Source organism: Diadema setosum, chromosome 7 (genome assembly GCF_964275005.1).
Source record: "Diadema setosum chromosome 7, eeDiaSeto1, whole genome shotgun sequence".
NCBI lineage: Eukaryota > Metazoa > Echinodermata > Echinoidea > Diadematoida > Diadematidae > Diadema > Diadema setosum.
This window is the reverse complement of record NC_092691.1, coordinates 23,576,556-23,599,270: the sequence shown is the minus strand read 5'-3', so window position 1 is coordinate 23,599,270 and position 22,715 is coordinate 23,576,556. Positions and strand designations below refer to the sequence as shown.

Sequence of the window (22,715 nt, the reverse complement as noted above, 5' to 3'; positions counted from 1 at the left end):
GCAGACTTTTTCTGATGTAAATATTTTCCAATGCAGTGGTAGACTAGGCAGGCTTCTTCTATCCGCCAAGTCTTGCTCGATGAGGGACCTGCTACTGTACATACGCACCTCCAACTTTGCGCCAACACTGACACTCAAAACTTGTGTGGTACTGCCTGCACACTGCTCCGGCAATGAAGGAACTTGCACTCTGCTTCAAATTGTTTGAACTGGTCTGAAATCTATATCATTTACATTGACAAGTTTTATACACTTTTCGTTCAGCAAAAGAGGTGATCGGGGCTGTGCTCTGTGCACAGGTGTTGAGAGTGGCCAGAAGGTGCATTATTGCTCCCCCTTTTTTTTTTTGTTGTTGCCGGAGTTAGGAATGTCTGCACTGAACCCCATCAAAAGTTTTTTTTTATTGTAACTTTGGTTTGGTTCACTGCATGATACTGCCATAAAAATTTCCAATATTTTCCTTCAACATTACAAGGTTGACATTTTAGCATCTTGAAAATTCTTTGAATAATGGTTACGTGGCTTTATGCAGAAGAACCCTTCAAGGAGTCTGGTGATTTAGTACTTTTTGTTGGGTTTTCTGCTCTCAGGTAGCAACCAATTTCTAGGTTCGGTACCACAAGGCCCCAAAGAGGCTGTCTTTATCTGACGCCTACTATTAAAAACTATTTTATAACTTTTCATTATTAACAAATGATGTACCAATTTTGTTACGCGATTTTATGCAGTCTTATGCTGGAATGTCTGGTTCCCCTCTAACAAACCCTTTGGGTGCTTTGAGTACCATTTGGCACAGAAGACCCCACAGCATTGCACACACTGTGTGAAATAACTGGCACAGAAAGAGTTGATAGCAATCAGATCAATAACTTGATCGCAACTTGATCGCATCATGTTATTGAAATCCTACACTAATTTCTTATCAGTCAAGAGTTTACTTTGGTTCTTTGTTGTGTTTTGGTATCAATTCATGATATGATATGTTGACAGAAAAGGAGGGAAAATGTGTACCAGATTCCTGGAAGTGTGATAGGAGTGTCACAGTGTAAAGCTGCTGCTTGACGATGGCATATAATACTAGTGTCATGCCCAGTCCATATGCCAACCTGAGTGCTATATTGCTGTAACTTGTGCAGAAAGTGAGAGAAGCTGAAAAACAACAAACAAATTGATAGTTCAAACAGGAAGGGTAAATTAGCATAAATGAGCTAACAAATATTTTTAATGTTAATTTTTAGGTGCAATTTTCTGCATCGTCTTCAACATACATTCTCTTTTTTTTTGGGGGGGGGGGTGGTGGGAGGGGGTAACAGTGTCTGCCCTTTTTTTCTTCTTCATAGACCAGTAGTTTTCTTTTTCTATCATTTGTTTGTTTGTTTGTTTGTTTGTTTGTTTGTTTTTTACGGTAGTGGCAGCCAAATAGGCAAAGGCATGCCATCACAAGGAAAAGGCAGAGCAAATGTGAATGTGGCGAACAAATTGTGGAGTCATTATATAACCAGTGTTGGGAGAGTATTAAAATATGTTTAACAAGCTGCTTCCATAGATAGATGCTTTGCATTTGATGTTGATATGGAGCATTTGCTTTCTTCGTTCTTGCTTGGAGGAATTAAATTTGTCCACTTCATGTATGTTGCAGTATCATATGGAGGTTATGAATACCTGGCAAAGATGGAGGTGTTTGAATTTATTTATTTTGCCTTATGAATTAATTGTGGATTATGATTTGATATCTCATCTATTTTTTTCCCTGTTGAGCCAAAGTATTTATGCAGAATGTTGAGGATGTGTATTTCGTTGTTTTAAAAAAATGTATATTCAGTACAAAGTGTATATGTGGATACACAGCAGAAGAAAAAAAATAGAAAAAACACAAAGTGTTAAACAAGAAGTGTAAATTATAAATGCTTTAAGTCTCCAAGAGATGAACTATTTTGTTATTGTGAACGAAAAAGTGGCTTGTGAAGTTGTTTCTACGAAACCAAACCAACTTTGAAAAAGTTTTTAGATGGAAAAAAAAAAATGAGTATTGCATATATTATCTGTGCACCACACACAAAGTATGTGTCAAGATCACTATTCCATGGGTGTTGCAAATAAACTAGACAAAAATGAAAACATTATAACAACCATGTCTCTTTGATGCCCATCCTTGTGAAAGTCTACTTTTCTTGAAGCCATTAAGTGAAAGGATAACCTGAGAATATCTTTTTAAGGCCACTGCACACTATACGACTTTCGATCACACGACTGACCGACTTTGGATCCAAAATCAATCACAATAGCCTCAGAATGAACACACTTGTCTATTTCAGATCCAAAGTCGGTCAGTTGTGTGACCTAAAGTCATATAGTGTACAGTGGCCTTAAAGCATGGGTGATTCATGGGTGGCCCAATTCATTCGCTACCCACTGGGGCACATTGAGAAACTATGGATGGCAACCGGTCAGCAAATACATGCATTGAAGCATGTGCTCATCAGTAGAGGCTGACTCCATACAAGATTCTGTGCCCTTGTGTGTACTTTGATACCTAGTTGTCACTGACAAAGCTGTACACAATTCTATACATAGATTCTCAAATACATGTATATCCAAACTAGTCCAGCCTTCACACTCCATGATTCCCCCATGCTACAAGTCCTTGGTATTAGAAGGACCGGTCAATGGAGGACATTTCTAGTGTGAGATTCTGCCATGAGATGAACACATCATACCTCAAGATTGTATCGATGCAAGTGACTAGAATACAAAACATCCCATGTCAGGGTACAATGTACATGCAGCCAAAGTACTGTAAAAGTGGAAATTTTCGTGGGTGCGAGATGAATTTTGCGCATATTTAATTCCGCTGAATCAAAACCTAAAGTAACATTACATGTAACAAGCAAAAAATTCTGCATGGTTATATTTGGGATTTGGTTATTTTTAAGTTTTCTAATTTTCTTGTCTAAGCTTGAAACGCACACTACCACTACCTCTACTTCTTCTACCGACAATTATAATTATATACACTCAGCAAAAAAAAAAAAGAAAGTAAACACTTTTTCAAGTTCTTCTTTCTCATAGACTATTTGGCTAATAATGATGTTTTATATACCATGTTAAAGGTAATTTGATTGGCAATCAACCTAGTAGGTCAGTAAAAAGGGAAACTTTACGTATGAACGAACACATTCGTTTTTCTCTTCCAAGGCACAAAAGTAACAAGGAAAAGTAGAAATTACGCGGTGCGTAATATATGTCCCCGCCGGAAGTAGCATTTTGTAGCAAAATGTACAATATAGGTCAAAAATCAAGGTCAAAGAAGTCAAAGGTCAAAATTCTGTGTAGAAGTTTTGAAGCCCTTACACATAAAGCAAACGGAATCGAAATCGGGTTAGAAATGGCGAAGGAGAAGCATTTTGTAGCCAACGTACAATAAAATGTCGGTCAAAGACCAAGGTCAAAGGTCAAAGAAGTCGAAGGTCAAAATTCTGTGTAGAAGTTTTGAAGCCCTCACCTAGTGCCATCACATAAAGCAAACGGAATTGAAATTGGATTAGAAATGGCGAAGGAGTAGCATTTTGTAGCAAAATGTACAATATAGGTCAAAAATCAAGGTCAAAGAAGTCAAAGGTCAAAATTCTGTGTAGAAGTTTTGAAGCCCTCACCTTGTGCCTTCACATAAAGCAAACGGAACCGAAATCGGGTTAGAAATGGCGAAGGAGTATCATTTTGCAGCAAAATGTACAATATAGGTCAAAGGTCAAGGTCAAAGGTCACAACTGAAATTCTGTGTAGAAGTTTCAAAGCTCCCATGTAGTGCTATCATATAAAGCAAACAGAATCAAAATTGGCTCATAAATGACAGAGAAGTAGCAAATTGAAGATTTTGATCACACACGGACGCACACAAGGACACACGGACGGACACATAGACACACAGACACACACATGTACGGAACCCGTTTCATAGTCCCCTGCTCGAACTCGTTCGGCGGGGACAAAACTTGCAAAAATAGACAAGCTGTTATTCAAACATGTATGCTCTTCCATATAACAATGAGAACAAAAGACAAATTCAACTCAATAAAAATGCAAATTGTTTTGCAAAAATCAACCTATGATCTTTATGATTCTCTGTAACCCTCCAAAGATAAAGAAAGGCAAAAAATAATGGAACAAACTGAAGAATCTTCTGTCAAATCAAAAGTCAAAAAATATAAGAGAAAAAGTAATGGTAACAAAGAAGGTTAAATTTGAAACGTTATTCCAAATTAAGAAAATTTGAAATAACATTTGGTTCTTGAATTTGTCTCATGCATTCTTGAATTTCTCAATTATAAGGTGAAATGAAGAAATTTTGTCGATTTTATCACCTTTGCGACTTACTCCCTATGTCATTTAAAGTTTGAATTGATAGAAAATTCTTATGTTCCACCTTCAGTTTTCCCACTATGTATTTGTTTTAGAATATAAAGAGAAATGAGGGAACGGAAACTTATTTCTGCTATTTCATTCAAGTCTCCCATTGCGTTAAATTGGTCTTTTGTTATCATTGCTATCTTGGAGGACATTTGCAAGTGAATTTCAATATGTCAATTTTTGCAATTTTTACTTTTCTGCCTTTGAGGACAAAACCGAATGACTTTACTCATGCGTAAAGTTTCCATTTGTATAAACCTACTAGGTTGATATTAATATGGTATATGACACAATGATTTTTATCAAAATCTTCTATGGAAAATATTAACTGGAAAAAGTGTTTACTTTCTTTTTGTGCTGAGTGTACATTAACAATATGCTGCATTTGTGTACTTCATTTCTAATCATCAACTGATTTATAGCAGCAGCTGCAATTTAATACTAACTATAGCAGCCAACAAACACATGAATCTTTTGACTGTAGTCAAGCATACCATAACTGACGGAAATCCCTCCACCCCTCCCCCTTTAATACTGGAAACTGGACGGATTATTCATTTTCTTTCATATTCCTCTCAACAACCAACCACTTGGAATGAAAGTAAGAAACACAAATGTGACCCTGCATCACAAAATCAACAAAAAGTCACCCGACATGGATTTTAAGTTAGGAGCAGGTCTCGTAAAAGCAGTCTTTAACCTTGAAAATGATGTATAGCTCAATTGAAGTGGAGTCTCTTAACCTAAATACTGGAAAGAAAACGCACACTCTGGAAAACTGTGCCCTGAGAAAAGAGGCTCCAAAATACAGGGTCTATTTGAGTGTTTAATCTTACCACACTGTGCTAGCTGTGCAGTGAATAAGATGAAAAACAAAGTTGTAAAACTCCATAACAATATCAATGAAGGGATTATCAGAATAAGCTTAATTATAATTCATTATTAATACTACCTTATAAAGCAGTAGCATCATCTTTTCCAAAATTATTAGAGTTGAAAGTGAAGAATGTGTAAAGGATTTTTAAGAATCGAAAAAGGGTCAAGACCTACCTAATCGTACTATCAAAAAAGGTTTCTAGATAAACTGCTAAAAAGGCAATTTTCCATTCATTTTATGATCCGAAACTTAAGTGCAATGCAGAAGCAGAAAATAATACGAAAAACTCAAGATTGACTAGGTTAACCCATTTCACCTATCTTACCTTTGAGACCTCACTTAAATTCAGAGCATGCAACTTTTTGTTGGTTATGTGATGCACGGTCAAAAGTAATCACAACTTGCATCCTTCATGACAAAACTTTGAAGAAAGACCCATCAAGCAGTGACACCTGCATTCTGATCTGTGTCAGTGTTTTTATTTGTACACAAACAGATTAATAGAATAATCTCTTGGTCTTGTCAATGCTATCTCTTTTTTTTTTTTTCTTTTTACTCTTACATGATATATATGATAAGCAACAACATCAACAACAAAAAACATAAAACAAATCTGGACAAATTGAATTTCAGTTTTCACACAGAATATTTACATTAAACTACCATTTCATTCAAAGGAACCCCAAAATATATCTTAAAGTGACAAGGGGGGAGAAATGTAGACTCCAAATCTGGCAAACTCTGTACAATATGACCCAGGCCACTTCGAAAGTGGCCTATTTGGAATTAAATTTTTATAGCACATTGTGCTGAACTCCAGAATGGCTTTTGACAAGATGGAAACAATGGATATTCAGTCATCATTTCTGTACATTTACATGAATAGTAGTACCTGGATTTGACTCATTTCATTCTTATTCTTGTATTACATTAAATCTCAAATGAGTACAGTTTGGGTCAATTAAAAAAAAAAGAAGAAGAAAAAAAAGAGGAATCCAGCTGCAAATGTTTTCATTTAGGTTCAAGGACTTTTGTACGCAAACACTTTTAGTGACTGCACCAAGATTTTACATTCAAAAATTCCATTGAAACTTAATCTTCATTTTCAAATATTCGTTGTCAGTTGACAATAATTACAATTCATTCAGATCAAGAATTTTACAATAAATACATCTCGTAGACAGAACTCCGTCATTTCAGTAAAGTACATACAACATGTGACCAAATGACTACTTGGTAATCGGTTTAACCACAATTCATAACTAAAAAAAGAAGCAAAAATGCATATACTTGCCTCCAATCGACAAAATCACAAATCTAAAACAGGGTGAGATATTTATAGGGCAGTGTTACTTTGTAAAAATAAAAATCTTGGGACTACATATACAATTTCATCAAAAGTAAGACAAAATTCATCCAATTAAAAGCAGAGGATTACACAGGACAAGCCACCACCCTTTGGGATATAAATTGCACCACGCTTTACAAAGAAAGCTATTTCTACGCATTGTAAAAGATAAACAATGTACATCTCTAGCACAAACTCTCTACAATTTAATTTACTCTTCCCCACTCGGTCTTGAATACGGTGACTCCCGAATGCTTCAGGTGCGACGACGGCCCCACGGTCGGCATTCCACCCTCTCTGCATCGCGTATCGTAAGAAAATATTTCCATAGAACACATTCACGAAATGGACAAGAATTGTGACAGTTCATATAGCGTAGGTTTACGCAAAAAAGAATACACCACATAAAGAAAGAGAGAGAGAGAGAGAGAGGGGGAGAGAGAGAGAGAGAGGGAGAAGGGGAGAGAGAGTGAGAGAGAAAATGACAAATTGCCTCCATCTTAACTCCTGGTATCTCATTTCTCAGTTTCTGGAACCTTCAGTACTTTCTACAGGGTTTCACCTGTTTAGAAACAAAGCAAACAAAACAAACCAAAACAAAAAAGACACAGAGAGTCTGTAAAACATACATTTTTTGTTTTTTTCCGATCAATCCACATGTTGTACGCCTCCGGTTATTTCACCTTCCCATGCCAAAGCTTGCATATGTCATTGATATACACCTATCCATCAACAGATCAGTACTATGAATAAAAATAAATGATATATACCTCTATCTGATATATTCATCGCTAGAACAAAACAACTCTTGTAACTTCTCTTCCCAGTACACACTCTGAACAGTTGTCGGTGGTTGGTTGCGATACAAAGGAATACATATTTCAATAATATACAATCAATTGTAATTGTAAGCATTATCATATCCTGTGATTTCTTTTTTTTTTTTTCAATCATCAATAGTACACTCAATCATTCAGAAAAGAATGAAACAGAATTGTACACATTCAAATAAAATGCGGCATGATAAAATTTGTAAAATTCATATGATCCACTGATGAGAATTACAACTTCATTTCTGCATTTTTCTTACATACCCTATAGACCACCGCCATTATTCTACACTAGACTCAATCTTAATCACAGCTGGTTTGAACTGGCTTGGGGCCAAGAAGACTTTCACTTATTTCAACCATTTGTACGACAATGATCACATATTTTAAAAAATAACATTTTCAGTTACTTCAAATCTGTCTTTCTGTTCGTTTTTTTTCTTTCCCCATGCATAAAATTTCAGATTACAGATGCACTTTCCATCTTCGGCATGAAACAAGAGTACCAGCCCATGTCATGGTCATCACAGTACACACAAATTATACACATCTATCCGCAAAAGGATGTCATCAATTTCAGATAATACGCCTTTAAAATTGCTTTGATTGAATGTACATGCATTTGTCTTACCTACACCAGCAGCCTAATGTTCAGCTAAATTTTCGCACTAAATGAAACAATAAAAGCCATCTGAAACTAGTTTGGAAACCTTCAAAAGGTTGCATAAGTTCACATCAACAATACCCAAAATCACAAGTTTTTGTTTGTTTTAATTTTTTTTTTGCAACTCACTTTCTTTGGTATTTCAGCTTTTTTTTTTAAAAGGAGAATATCACATCACAAAGTTAGCAACAGAGTCCTTGTTGCGGTTGCCTCTTGTCAAAACGTTAATGGCAAATAATGCGTCACAATGTCAAAGTTTCACTCAAATTACAGTGCATGCACAACAATTTGTACAAAACAGAACGTAAAGATTCCCTACTGGAAATGAGTACCGGTAGCTAAACCAATTCGACGATGAATTCATCATACACATGCACTGAACTGCACGTTCAGGTAAATTCTCCTTTTTGAATGAAGCAAGAGTTCGCTTCCCCATTAATGCGTCACAATGTCAAAGTTTCACTCAAATTACAGTGCATGCACAACAATTTGTACAAAACAGAACGTAAAGATTCCCTACTGGAAATGAGTACCGGTAGCTAAACCAATTCGACGATGAATTCATCATACACATGCACTGAACTGCACGTTCAGGTAAATTCTCCTTTTTGAATGAAGCAAGAGTTCGCTTCCCCATTTGTTGATCCCCCCCGCCAATCCAATCTTTCTCAGTCTCCACTCCCCTATGTCTTAGTAACACAAATTGCCTCAGAGACTAAAATTTAAAGCAGAAAAGCATCTGTTTCTAGGTTGAGATGTTCTAACGCAAGACCAGCAACAGAGTGTGTGCGGCAAAAACACTTGTGGCATTTCCTGCAATTTTGAACAGATAGTAAAGTAGACTAGGAGATGGCATTCATGGCTTAAAGGCTGTCTGCTCTTGATCAACCAAACACATTACACTCCCATTAGATGGGTGGGGCACAGAGGGGGAAGGCTTACTGTCTGACCAAAGATATTTCTCTTTGGGATTTGGACAATACAGATGTTACACTTCCATATTGTAATCCTTTTCTACTGTGTCCTTATTCTCAACCAATCTTAATTAATATACATTGACAATCATCACGGCAGCATACAGACACTACCCAAGCCATTAAACGTTCTGGCGTTGGACTCCTCACAAGGATTCACCTCTGAAAGCACGCATTACACAAAGTGACAAAGATACTCGCTGCCCGAATCACACCCCTACACTGGAATCCTGGTTGACGCTACCCTGATGCATGCTAATTCCATATTGGCCGGTTCGGTTGCAAAAAGAAGGTCTTCTTTACATGAAGAGACACATTGGCACCATCACAACACCTGCCAGCGCGAGGAGTTCAAGAAGATGAAATTGAGAGAGTGTGTACCGGAACCAAGGATAAACGTCGACTCACAATACGCTCTGATACAAAATGTGAACTTGCGCGGAGCACAGTCATCAGTGAGGTACCAGGTGGGCAAAAATCACACCAATGTCCACTTTGATGCTGCTCTTGTGGTGTTAATGTGAAGTCCAATTATTCAGGTCGATTAATCCCTTTCTAGTATAAAGATGCCACAGGTATGCATCATTTCATTTGTATGTGCTATTCACGTGATATGACAGTTGACTTCCATTCTACATTGTTCCATGTACAAAATCTCCCCACTGGAGCAGAAGAAGAAGAAGAAGAAGAAAAAAAAGCCTACCCGCATTCCAAGATGGCACAGCGATTTTAAGTAGTACGCCCTTTATAGATCATATAACATATCTGGTAAGCGGTGATATTGTAATGGTGGGATTTTGTTAATAAAGTGCTGTCACTACAAACAATACAGGAATAAATTATACATATTTGAAGCCTCCATTGGCACATATTTCATTACCACATCTTCAAAAATGTTACATGATTTTCGGTACTCTTAAAATAGATAGAAACATAGATTTCATCTTTAATAACACATCAACAATTCAGGTCACCACAAATCATTGCAATTCAAGTTTGTGACACGTCTAAGATCAATAAACTGCTTTGTGTGTAATATTTCTAGAACAAAAAAAAAAACAACAACACCATCTCTCTTGACTGACACTTCCCTATCTGAGCCTTCGGCTTTTTCTGTGGATCGTCTTTGAATTACAGTTCTTAAATTCCGGCCCAGCTGACTGAATTTTTTTACAGATAGCCTGCCACACAAGTTCTCAACACGACCCTCCCAGACACACAAATGTAGACGTGCTTGAAAAGGTAATTACACAACAGATACAGAAACACATGATTGTCACAAGTGGAAAAAGTTGCAAAGAGGAGGGGGAAAAAAAACCAGTCACAGCTCTGTTTCTTCGAACGAACGAATAAACTAACGGCAGCTTCACACTCGTTCTCCCCAAGAATGAGGAGATTATGATAGATCTTCATCTTGTTTTTCTCTCTCGCTTTAAACTACCGGCTGCGCCGATGAAATCATGGAGAAAGGTTTGGGCCCTCTCTTTCTTCTCTCTCGGTGGGATTTAAACGAACAAAGGAGCGAAGCAGGAGTTGCCTCGTACCCCGTTGTTTGCTCAGGCCAGACTGGACCAACCAATCATCCCATCTCCTTCATATCCGATCTCCCACGGCGGTCTGGTCCGGTCCTCAGATGAAGCCCTCCATGACTGGAGGGGTTCTCTTCCTCTGCCTCTTGCCTTGCTCCAGCAGGTAGGTCACATCCACTGCATGGTCAAAACAGCCACAGCCCGAGGAAGATGGGGGAGAAAAAAGGACATCTTGGTTGATAGTCTTGAAACATGGAAGATCTATTTTAGTGTTCCACATCAATGGTGAGACAGCTTGTACAAACTGAACATCATTAAATGCATATCAATTTTTTGTCTATCCCATTAATACTGTACAAGCTGATATTTTTGCAAAGGTCTGTTTTCGAGAATCGCTGTAAGGCCGCAAATTTTAACGACACACAAAAATACCGCCACACGCTTGGGTATGTATGCATATCTTTGTGCACTTACGACAGCCTCAGTGTCAAATCGCGAAAACATCTTGCAAAAATGTCTGACATTCTCATTTGTGAAAAGAACAGCTTTTACAGTAGCATTGTTTATCTTATTTATTGCTTAAAGGTAGGGAATCCCATTTGCATGCCTTACATGAAGAGTTGTATAAATACAGTGGTATGTTGAAGAGAGTATCATTTTAGCAACTCCCATAAAGTATTGAAAGTGGAAGGTAACATTTAGTACATTTTTATTGACCGTTAGATTTTGAATTGAATTTTTTTCGGGGCTCACCGTGAATTCCAGTACATTACTAGGCTACCTTTGCAGACCCATGCACTGCATGTGTGTCCATCATGTATATTTTGTGAAGAAAGTTCATCAAAACTTACAAACATTTCTATATACATTCTTGCCACACACTCTATATGTTATTACATCAGCTCTTATACTTTTAGATTTGTGTTTATAGATAAAAAAATACAGAAGACTGCAACAATAAGGCTTAAGTGTGGCTGACACACAGAACTACTGAGTAGTTGAGTTTTGTGCATTATTCAAATTGTAGATAACTGTTGACTTCCAAATTTCTCAGCAGTGGCCTAAACAAGTCCCCTGAGGTTCATATTTAATGTTTTGCTGCATTTTGGGAGGTCTGTAAAAGGTATCCCCTACCTTTAAGCTTCACAACACTCAATTAAATCATAAAAGAGCGAATCTGTATCCTCGCGAAATATCAAAAGTGCTTCGCTGTCAAGTTTCACACCGTTCACATTTGGTAATGGTGTTTGGTGAATGCTCTGTTGAAAACAGCTCAACCCACAAGAAAAATATGCTATGAAGTCCAGTGAGAGAGAGAAACACCTAATCAACTTTCACAGCTCCAACGGTCATGGGTGGTTATTCTAAATGCAGAAATTTACCCTACCAAGGTAACAACTTCTGGAAACGGCCTTTACCAGATTGTGTCCAAGAATGGCATTATGAACACAAGTATGTTTTGGTCTTTTTTTTAATTTATCTATTCTTTTTTTAACGGTCTTTGGTCTCGAAGAGTAAACTGGTGATCAGAAATTCACTGTTCTGGTACTGGAAAAGTTACACGCCAGCGAACATCTTGCAAAGAGGAATTGATACAGTGGGGGAGACAAGATGACATACATGCAAGCAGAGAATTGAAGGGTATTATTGAAAAAAAAAAAATCTTTTTCAGTCACTTTCACAAGAAGAAACAGCTGGCTACTGAACATGCTTTGATGGTAAACATTATAGTGAAATTTCTTTTCTTGTGCAGGTGCATTTTTTTTTAATGATTTGAGGCAGTGACAAGAGTGAAACGTTGAAATTTTTAACACTTATGGCAGAACAAAGGGCACAAGACATTTTCTGAAAACAGAGAGAGCTTTTCTTATTCTTCTTGTTTTCTAATCAGCATGCATGGGGTGAGGATTTGGTGGACAAAGACTGCATGAATGCATAATCTCCATGTTTTCACTTTTGACATCTAAGGATATGGCCTAGGTCTGCTTTAATGAATACAGGGACTAATACCTACATGTATACATTGCATTATACTTTAATCTCTAAATCCTCTTACCCCCTGCAACTGTCATAAAGTGGACTAATTGTTTCTGTCCTGGCCAGTTTATTTGCTGAAAACATAACTAACATGATCCATAACAGAGCAGGGGTGCATCTTTGCTTTCAACAAACTTCAAACTCAACATGAAGGTATGCATGACATTTATTAATGACAAGTTCCACAAGTACAGTGTATACTGCATTTTTTTTTCATTCTTACAAGACATGTGTGTGATGGCAGATTGGTGTTTATTTCATTGCAGATTTCATGCTTCAGTGACAAATACTATTGCCTTCTTGGCCATGTTCTTGACATAAACAGAAATATTTAGATAAAACAAAAGCTTTATCAATGAGATCTATGCTTAGATATCTTCTGAATTAAAAAGCTTTGAAACAAAAGTCAAAACTAAGTGTACTGTGAAGTGTACAATGCCTTGCACATTCAAATGAATATCTGTCTGCTAAAACAACCAACTGGGTTGTGTGGGCTGCTTGCAATAGGCAGTAACATTTAGCATCTTCAAAAAAAAAAACAAAAAAAAAATCAACAAATCAAATGCATTTTGATGAGAAATCATAAACAAACAAACAAACGAAGAGCAATAAAATGTCATCAATAAACAAAGAAAACAAAAAAAAGGAGATGTAATAAAAGTTTGCAAATGAAAAGTGAGACACTAACAGACAGCGGAGGCAGCATCATCATTTGCATCATGCGCACCAGCTCCTTCCTTACACTGCTTGCTGGCTCGCTGCTGGGAGAGGAGGCCCTTCATGATGTCGTCCAGACGTTGTTTCTGCCTCTCCTTCTCCTCGGCGGTCTTGGGGTGGCGGCGCTTCCCCTTGGAGACCTTCTCCTGTGGCTGCTTGGAATCTGTGCAGCTGTGATGATTGTCAGAACAGTGGAGGGGGAAGAAAAATGTATAAAAACAACAACCAGACACAAGTGAGATTCAACAGCAGGCAGCAGATGTTATCAGGAATTCATTTATAGATTAAAGAATCAAGGATATCTCACTCCCAAAAATGAAATTTTGTCTCAAAAGTTCTTCAGACAGTTGATCTGCCTACCTGCTAAGATTTCGGATTGGGTGGGGGGGGGGGGGGGGAGGGGCACCCCCAAGATCTCGGCCATGGATTGCCCAATCGCAGAAAAGAGTTGTGGAATTTTGTTTCTAAATTTTTGGAAGCACTGTCAAAAATTTAACGGGGGGGGGGGGGGACCATGAGATTCCATAACTTTATCCTTATAAGACTTAAGCGCAATTCAACACAAACTCTGTAAAAGTCACCATAGCCCAAATTTAATAAGTGTAGTGTATTTTGGGTTTCTCCTTTGCTTGTTTAGTTTTTGTTCTATTTTTTTTTTTTCATTCATTCACTGCGTGTCATGGTTGGAAGGGAGTAGATATTTTCCTGACTCTGAGAGACCAAATGAGACCAAAAGCAATAGTTTACATTCACTGATCCAGATGGAAGTCACACAGTCTTTTACTACGACCTTTCCTCACTTTGATTTCTTGCCACCGTTCTTGCGCAGACTTGACGAATTTTCCGAGTCCTCATTGGCAGACAATTTCTCCTTTTTACTTTTCACCTGGTTGGTTCTAGAATTAGAACGAGAAATATGCACACAATAAGCACACAACATATATAATTTGCTTCTTGTCAAGTATCAAATATCATTCCTATCAAATACTTCAACTTGACAGTTTGTCTCATATAGATGTGAATACTAAATTTATGTTTAGGTATCTTCGTAATTTAAGTTTAGTAAAATAATGACCAAATTGAGAAGCAGAACACTTCTAGAAATTCTAAGGCCCATGCAAACTCAACAAATTCCTGGGACAATCAGTATTTATATACAAATATTCATTCATAGTTCAAGTAAACAGCCCAAGAGTCCCATTCAACAAGCTACAATAGCAGTGAATGGTACAAACTGCATTATTAGAAGTGTCATAAAGATTCATTGAATTTGAATCACACATGTTACCTCTTTATTCCATAATGTTTTAACTGGGCTATTAGATGTACATGTAAAATGGAGTAACATCTTGAACAACACTAACACTCTGGTAATATATATAATAAAATGTGCTAATTTTCCAAAAGAAACTTACCTCGGTTGTCTCTTGAAGTGCTCTGGGATGTAATGAGGCTGAAGAAATATAGAAATAGTTAGGTCAGTTATTTCAAAAGCTCATCATGCCAAATAAACAGCGAATAAAGATATCTACACAGAATTAATTCTAGTGCTTCCAGTCTTCACATCACTGCGGATGCATTCAATTTATTCCCTCTCATAAAAACAGGAAATTATGGCATGACTATTCCATTTTCTCCAATATGCTAGAATATATTAACAAACAACAAAAATATGACAAAATGATTGATGTTAGTTTTGGGAGATCAAGGCATAGAGCTAGCTGGTTGTTTGTTTTCAGAAACACCTAGCACACAAAATACATTAACTTCACACCTTGAAGGAAGAAGAACTCAAGCTACAATAAAATTGCAAAAGAGGTAACAATGGTTGGCAGTTTCTATGATAATTTTGCTCTTCACAGATAAAAACTTCTACACCAAATGCAAGTGGATGTCTGAAGTATTACTCTACATTAACATACTTTTTTTGGGGGGGGAGGGTGGAAATGATAAAGATAGGAATTCTCTAACCTTCGTCTGATTTCAATGGAACACTACTTGGCTTTTTTTTTTTAACAGTGATGGCGCCCGACAAAATGTTCTCTTACCGTGTAGTCCCGCTTGGGGTTGAGCTTCTTCTCGAACCTGTCGAAGGCGTATCTCTTGGTGCAGACCGGGTATCGGTTCATCTTGCCGATGGGGGAGAAGAGGTGGGCGGTGCGGTCAAGGCGGTACTCGCAGATGTAGACGTCTTGCTCCTTGACATTCTTCGGTCTCCCTGGTTACCATGGATCAAGTCATCAAACACTTTTAGTCTCAGTCGTCTGATGGTTAACTACTCATTAATTATCTTCATCATTTGTGTGGAGATATTTATCAAAATTACCAAAACAAAAACAAAAATTGTTGTCCTAAGATTACTATGAAATCTGCTGAAATATGTAGGTTTCAGTCATGAGTGACATATTTTTGTATGCATAATATCTGTATTTTTGAAAGTGAAAGTGAAAGACAAAATATATTTTTCCTCAACAAACTCTTCCACATATCTAAACTTGGAATGGGAATCCAAGACATCTCCTTCTAGCTAATATTCCATTACCCAGATACCCACAGATATCCTCATCTTGAAACTTGTTATCATTTCATCATTGGATGAAAAGAGACAATGAAGATTTAAAAAATATCTGAAACACTTCTAATAAGGGAAAAAATGTAGGCCTACATCAACACACAGAGTGTTTGATCCTTCTAGACTGCTAGCAGACAAACACCTAGAAGGATCGAGACAAAACAGAACGGTGCCTTTCATACTCACCGAGAGCGGTAAAAATTTGCAGCAATGAAAACAAGAAACATAACCTATTGGTATCTAGATATCAAAGAGGGATGCAACTAACCATCAAACACTGATATACACCTTCGGGAGGTTCGCTTACCTTTACAGTACTTGGCAAGATCTAGGACACAGCAGATTCCAACGATGGACTCCAGGCGGATGATCTCGTAAAGAGGCACTCGGAATAACTGACGAGCAGAGAAAGGAGGGCAAAAAATGTGACTACCCTCTGAAAAATGGATGATGCTCCATTTTCCCCCAAACTCTCTTGCTTTTTGGGGGTATTTTATATTTCATTTTGTTCATTTTCCTTGTATAAAATCTACCATACGTCACTGCCACCACTGATTCCCACGCACCACATGGGAATTGCTCTGTGGTCTAACTTTCATTTCTCGTCACAAGTGTGCCATTATTGCTTTGTCAGATAATGTTAAATGCCCCTACATGCATTTCGTATCTCAAACTTGAAGAAAACAAAAGGACTTCTTTGACGTTTGATACATATTGCATGTCACTTGTATACATAGCCATCTAAACAAGACATGATGTGAACCTAAGAAAAAAACAAAAACAAAAACAGAGGTCTTGATGTTTTTCTTGAGCAATGTGAAAGAGATGGCAACTTTACATTTCACTAGTCAAACGTATTCAGATCTAATGGGACTTATATTTTATGCTTGAAGATTGCAAAACAGCAGAGAAAAATAGCAAACTTCTATCAGAGTGAAGAATGCAGATAATTGATGACTGCTTGAAAGGTCTCACCTCATTTCGGAAGAACTTTCTGGACGGAGTGTGATGAGTTTCGTGAGGCCTCAGGAAATGGTGACCGAAAACGAATCGCTCTCCTCTGAAAGATGACCAAATTGGGACACTGGTATTAGAGACTGCTGCTTAAGAAAATACATACATCTGCACACCATAGAATATGTGGAAACACTGTCTACAGAGAAGGCAAAACATATTCATTAAATAAAATATAAAACAAGCAAAGTCTGTACTTCAAAATACAAAAAAAAAAAAAACCACCATGCAAACACAGATAGCATGCTTTAAATTGGGGCAATTTCAGTCATTTTTCAGTTGGTTGATAAATGACAATATCCAGTATAAATGAGTCATGTTTACAAACAAACAGACAAAAAGACAAAACAGTGAGAGATATGGGAAAGGGGACAATGAAAGGGCAGAGACACACAAGAACACACACACACACACACATGGGCAAGACAAGAACAGACCAAATGGGGGAAAGTACTCACGCATCGGTCTTCCATAGCTTCTCCACCCTGAAGATGTTGAACTTGTCTGGCGTGGTGTTGGCCATAATTCGTGCTGAGGTTCGGATGGGACTCCCGTCGGGGTTCCGCCGCTGGTTCTCGTGAGCCAAGTACACGCAGTCACCTGATTGGTCACATGATCGAATGCCAGTAGGAAATTTACATCAAATACCCTCAGATAGTGTTAATATTAATTCTTGAGCTTTATCATTCCAACAGCTTCACACAAAAACCCATACATTCCCATCCCCCCCACCCCCACCCCCGGCACACGGTAAAGATTGCTGAATATGATACAGACCTTTCCTTGAGGGTAAAGTCTGCACACATTTCAATCACAATAATATACACATCATATTTGTCACAGGTGTTGGAAAAAGGGTGTTGGAGCAATTGACTTGTAGAGGTTAAGACCCTTTTGTACCGTATCACACAAGAGCGTTCCTATACCCATAGCATTCTCTCACCCTCCCTGAGAACTAACATTGCTAGTTTCTATTAAAAAATGTAAAAAAAAAAAACACACTAACAAACAAGAGTTTGGCGACAAACGAAGGTCATCAAACTGATCATCCTGTGCCTCACTCACCCTGTTTGACGGTGAGCGTGTCATCTCTCTGCAGGCACAGGTAATAGGTGTGATCTGATTGGGCGTTCTTCGGCTGGGGCGTCATGATGATCTCCTGTATATGGCATAACGATACCAATTGTACATTCAGCATCAGGACGTAACACCACTGCACATATTATATCCACGCAATCTACTGGACAATGCATTCCAATTACACACACACACACTGGAGAGTGTAGCATTCTCTGCATGAGTTCATCTTCAACAGATTTTGTAATATATGAAAAGCATTTATCATCTGTGTGCAATTCCAAAAAGGGAAATTTCTTCCTTGTGCAAAACATAATCCACCACAGATTTCACAGCACTACACCCAGTATAAAAAGAGACAATATCAATTAGAGGTTAAATACACAGTTAGCCTGTAAGTCGCAACTGATATAAATTTGCATATTAATCACTAGTCCTTTATATTATTTTCTGACAAATGATCAAACCAAAGCAACTGGCTCTGGTTCTATAAGTGCCATCTTATGATCTTACCTCGGCTACAATAATGTAAAATTTCGGCAATGACATCATGAGCTTGCTCATTTACATACTCAAAGTATCAACTCTTTCAAGAATAGCTGTGCACATAAGTAGCAAAACTTCACAATTTCACAGCTTCCCTAATTTTTACCCCATTTTGATTAAATTTTCACTGTTGTGCTTATCAAATGTTACTCTTTCTTCATACAGACTAACTTCTATCTGGCCCCAAATTGGCCTTTAAAGGCTACACAGGCAAGAACATCCCCACTGACCTGTTTGACTGGACGAGGATCGCAGAGCTCGCACAGGTAGTGCTCCGGCTGCTCCACGACCCCAACACAGTCGCAGTGCTGCCAGACGAAGCATTTCTCACACTGGATCATCAGGCCCTCATCGTTCAGGAGACCACACAGACACCGGATGACCTCTTCCTCCTCCTCCTCCTTTGGACCTGCCTTAGGGTCTGTGATGGAGGGAAGGAAGGAAGGAATGAATGAGAGAAATGAGGAAAGACTGTAGGGAATGTCAGATGATGAAAGCATCTGGGAACAGAATCGTGTGATTGACATTGTTGTGAAGTTGTTTACCCCAAGCTCTCTTCTGATGCCATTTTGTCTGCACCTTTGTGAGAAAATTGACATTTTTCTTCTACTCTGGAGGATGCTTACTTAATGGTGACCAACACAACTTTGGTTCAACACATTTTCTAAACTTTTTTTAGAGATATTCTGAATCCCCCACAAAATTGACAAATCATTCCGTGCTCCATTCTAATTGGCTATTCAAATGCCTCCAGCCACATTTTGTGGCAGAGGCAATAAAAAAAAAAAATTGTGTCAATATTAAAGGACACCAATAACAACAAAGCATTATTACTACCATTGCCGCCGCCACCAATACCATCATCATCATGATCATAATCATCATCATGACAAAAAGCAGTCTGTACTTTTGCCAGAGTACACCCCCTATGCAATGAGGAGAGGAGAGCCTGCTCAAGTTAATTTCCTATTGCCAATAATAAGATATACAATTTTCCCCACTTGGGGGACCCTGCGAGTTGATAAATACATCAAGTACAGTGGATATTTTCACGCTACTAATTAATCAAGCTTGGCTGGGTTAGAAGAGTCTCGCGTGTTTTTAATTCCACGGAATCAAAACATCAATTATTGGTACACATGGCAAGCAAAATATTCGTGTGCTTTTATTTTCGTGTTAGTTTCTGGTTGCGTGAAATGCGCGAAAATTTCAACACCGCAAAAATTTCCACTTTTACAGTAATATATATCATTACTACACGTTCAAAATAAGACAGCAAACAGACACCACAACACTTCCCCTCTCACCTTTGACAACCTTCAAGGCCTCTGTGTCCAGCTGTTTCTTGACCGGTTCCAGGATGTCCTGTATGTGGCTGGTGGCCTGGGCCTTGGCCTGGTAGTACACCTTCCTCAGGACGGCCGAGTCCTTGCCCAGTACTGACCGCTTACCATTGTATTTCTTCCCCGGGAGACGAAGTGGGGAGGGGAGAAAAGGAGAGGAGACAGCAATGATTAGAATCAGATGTGGTTGCAGGGATGATATTGAGGTTTTTTGAAAAAATTGGAAATCAAAATTTTCAGTTGATTTCGATACATGAAATAGTAAAATGTGTACAGACTTGACAAAAAAAAAATCTGATATCAGATTTACACATGCAAATCTATGGAATATCATGCCTGGGTGGTTGTGAGACATTTGTTCATCGTTCCTCTATAGAGCAGGATGAGGTGGAACAATGCTGAACAATCAATCATCATAATATTGATACCAAGCAAGGAGCTCTGGAGTGTCCCTACCATGATCCACCTCCCCTTTGCTTCCTTACTGAACTCCAGGCTCTTAGTCCAGTTGCTTTCACCAACTTCAGGGAATAGACTTTACCAAGGAGAATGTCACACTCAAAGTTAAAGACAGCCAATGATACTGGCTTATGCCACTACCAAGGTTACACACATGGACTTCGAAGTATATGACTAACAGAGAAGAATATCATACTCTAACTTGCAGACTTCCAAGATAATGACTCTCTTCTGAAAAAAAAAGAGCACTCACTGTAACCATCAAGATACTATAGACTATTTTTCCATCATCAGCTCATCTTTTATCAAATTGCAGCTTTTTTGTCCATTGCCAACATGAATGCAGAACATACCTCAGCATTTTTGAAGACCTTGAGAAAGTCCGAGTCGAAGGCCTCCACATTCTTGTAGTGTCCAGTCATCAGGTTCTTCTCAATGGTGCTCAGATCCACTGGTTCCGAGATGCGCTTGTAATAGTCTGGATTCCTGCATCATCACAAACAGACCACAGCAGCAGGTGAGCATTTACCCTTTCACACCAAGACCTATCTTAATTATCTGACCCTATTTCACACTGTGACCTTGCTGAAACTCTTCTTTACTTTATCAAAACCTACGAACAACCTCAAAGATCAAATTCCTACACTCCATTCAGAATTACTGAATGCAGCACCCATTTAGAGAGAGGGAGAAGAATATGAAAATTGGTATGTAATAGTCGCTGCCAGCCCCCCAAAATTAACTTTCCTGTGAGTAGCTTACATATAGATTTCCTATCATACTCCTGAGCTATGCATCAGGGCTCCACTAGCAAAAGTTCATGAAGGACAGCATCCATGATCTCTACATACTTCACTTTTGCTCTTTAGAAAAGTTGCAAAAAAATTCCCATTCATGAGCACATGTTCAGATTATGATCACAAAATTTCTCTGTGTTGCATATTGTTCATTTGAGGTAGGACCCTCTGTTTCATAGTCAGCATCAAATGATTCTTAATCAGTCAAACTGAACAATCAAGACCAATGACCATCAAAAACTGACCTCTTCTTGGACGGCAGGTTCATGAATGGGATGGCCAGGCTCTGACCGCTGGCATCCCGGTACGTGCACACTGCTGTATAGATGTCCTTGAAGACCTGCGCGAGTCGTGCCGCTTTCGTGACCTCCGTGTTCTCCTGCGCGGCAGCCAGTCGCCGTGTCTTGACCGATCTGGAGGTCTTGAGCGCCGTGAACTGCGCCATAAAGACATCTGCGGCAAATCAGAGTTTGAATTTGGTATTATTTTGAATCGCATTCAGATATTGACTTAGGGGGCAATACCTAGCTATTGTCTTTGATGTGAGAAACTATGTAGCTTATGCATTTCACAATAGTGGTTTCATTTTCACACAAACTATCACCTTAGAGCATCAAACAAATAAAAACAAACAACACAAAAGATAGATCTTACACTATGTCTTATCTTAGCAAGGTGAAATGATACGGGACCGACCTTTTCCTGTCCTGTCCTTGGCGTAGTGCCGCTGGCTCCCGTTGACCCGCCGGTTGTTCTCTGAGGCGCGCTTCTTCAGGATGAGCTCCCGGATCTGCTTCACCCTCTCAATGTTCCGCAGCAGGAACACCTGGTGGTCGGCCACAAAGTTCATCTCCCTCACACTCATGGGTTTGGGGATCATCAGCTCCTTGGTGCGGGTGGGGGCGCCCTCCGTCCCGTCCTCGTCCTTGCTGCCCTCCTGTCCCGGGGGTGGGGTAACAATGGTAAATGAGATCACTGCAAACATACAACTACTAAAAGTGTTACTCCACACTTCTTGATATCCACCTACACACAACGAACGACAGGATGTCAAATTGTTACAGATTATTGATCAAAACAAGAACAAAACAAATACACAATCACTTAACTGATGCCTTCTTCTTTGGCATAATAAATAAAGATGACGCAACTGCTGCTGCATCAACCAATTACGTTATTACTGATTGTCATTTATGATGTCATTTATGATGCAGGATCCTAGGATGATCCTATAGGGGTTGGTATCTCCCACCTGATTCTGGTGTGCATATTAATGACTTTGCTACATGGTTTTTGGTGAATGTTTATGTGAAAAGAGAAGAGGGCTCACATCAATGTGTACATGCAATGTGGCTCTAAGGTAGGGGAATTCCCTCTCACATCCCTTTGACAGAACACAGAGTGCTATGACCCTCTGTGGGTGAGGTGGTACTATACAACATAATATCCTCCCCTCCCCCCCCCCCCAATTCTATTAGCATTTAAAACAAGAACCTTGTTGCGTATGTCAAGTATTTCTACATT

General features: G+C 38.6%; 1 protein-coding gene across 1 annotated transcript in view; it reads right to left on the bottom strand.

The window, feature by feature from the left end:
- Positions 1 to 10,559: 10,559 nt before the first annotated feature.
- Positions 10,560 to 22,715, bottom strand: part of LOC140231123 (uncharacterized) — a 62,074-nt gene continuing 49,918 nt past the window's right edge. The window contains exons 11-24 of the mRNA XM_072311275.1: positions 21,888 to 22,128; positions 21,437 to 21,644; positions 20,748 to 20,880; positions 19,900 to 20,053; positions 18,823 to 19,013; positions 18,035 to 18,128; positions 17,428 to 17,569; positions 16,931 to 17,015; positions 16,263 to 16,350; positions 15,432 to 15,601; positions 14,799 to 14,836; positions 14,184 to 14,279; positions 13,355 to 13,554; positions 10,560 to 10,806 (exon numbers count right to left, since the gene is read on the bottom strand). Coding sequence (XP_072167376.1) covers positions 10,730 to 10,806; positions 13,355 to 13,554; positions 14,184 to 14,279; positions 14,799 to 14,836; positions 15,432 to 15,601; positions 16,263 to 16,350; positions 16,931 to 17,015; positions 17,428 to 17,569; positions 18,035 to 18,128; positions 18,823 to 19,013; positions 19,900 to 20,053; positions 20,748 to 20,880; positions 21,437 to 21,644; positions 21,888 to 22,128 — 1,917 coding nt within the window. The 3' untranslated portion in view covers positions 10,560 to 10,729. The remainder of the gene's footprint in view (positions 10,807 to 13,354; positions 13,555 to 14,183; positions 14,280 to 14,798; positions 14,837 to 15,431; positions 15,602 to 16,262; positions 16,351 to 16,930; positions 17,016 to 17,427; positions 17,570 to 18,034; positions 18,129 to 18,822; positions 19,014 to 19,899; positions 20,054 to 20,747; positions 20,881 to 21,436; positions 21,645 to 21,887; positions 22,129 to 22,715) is intronic.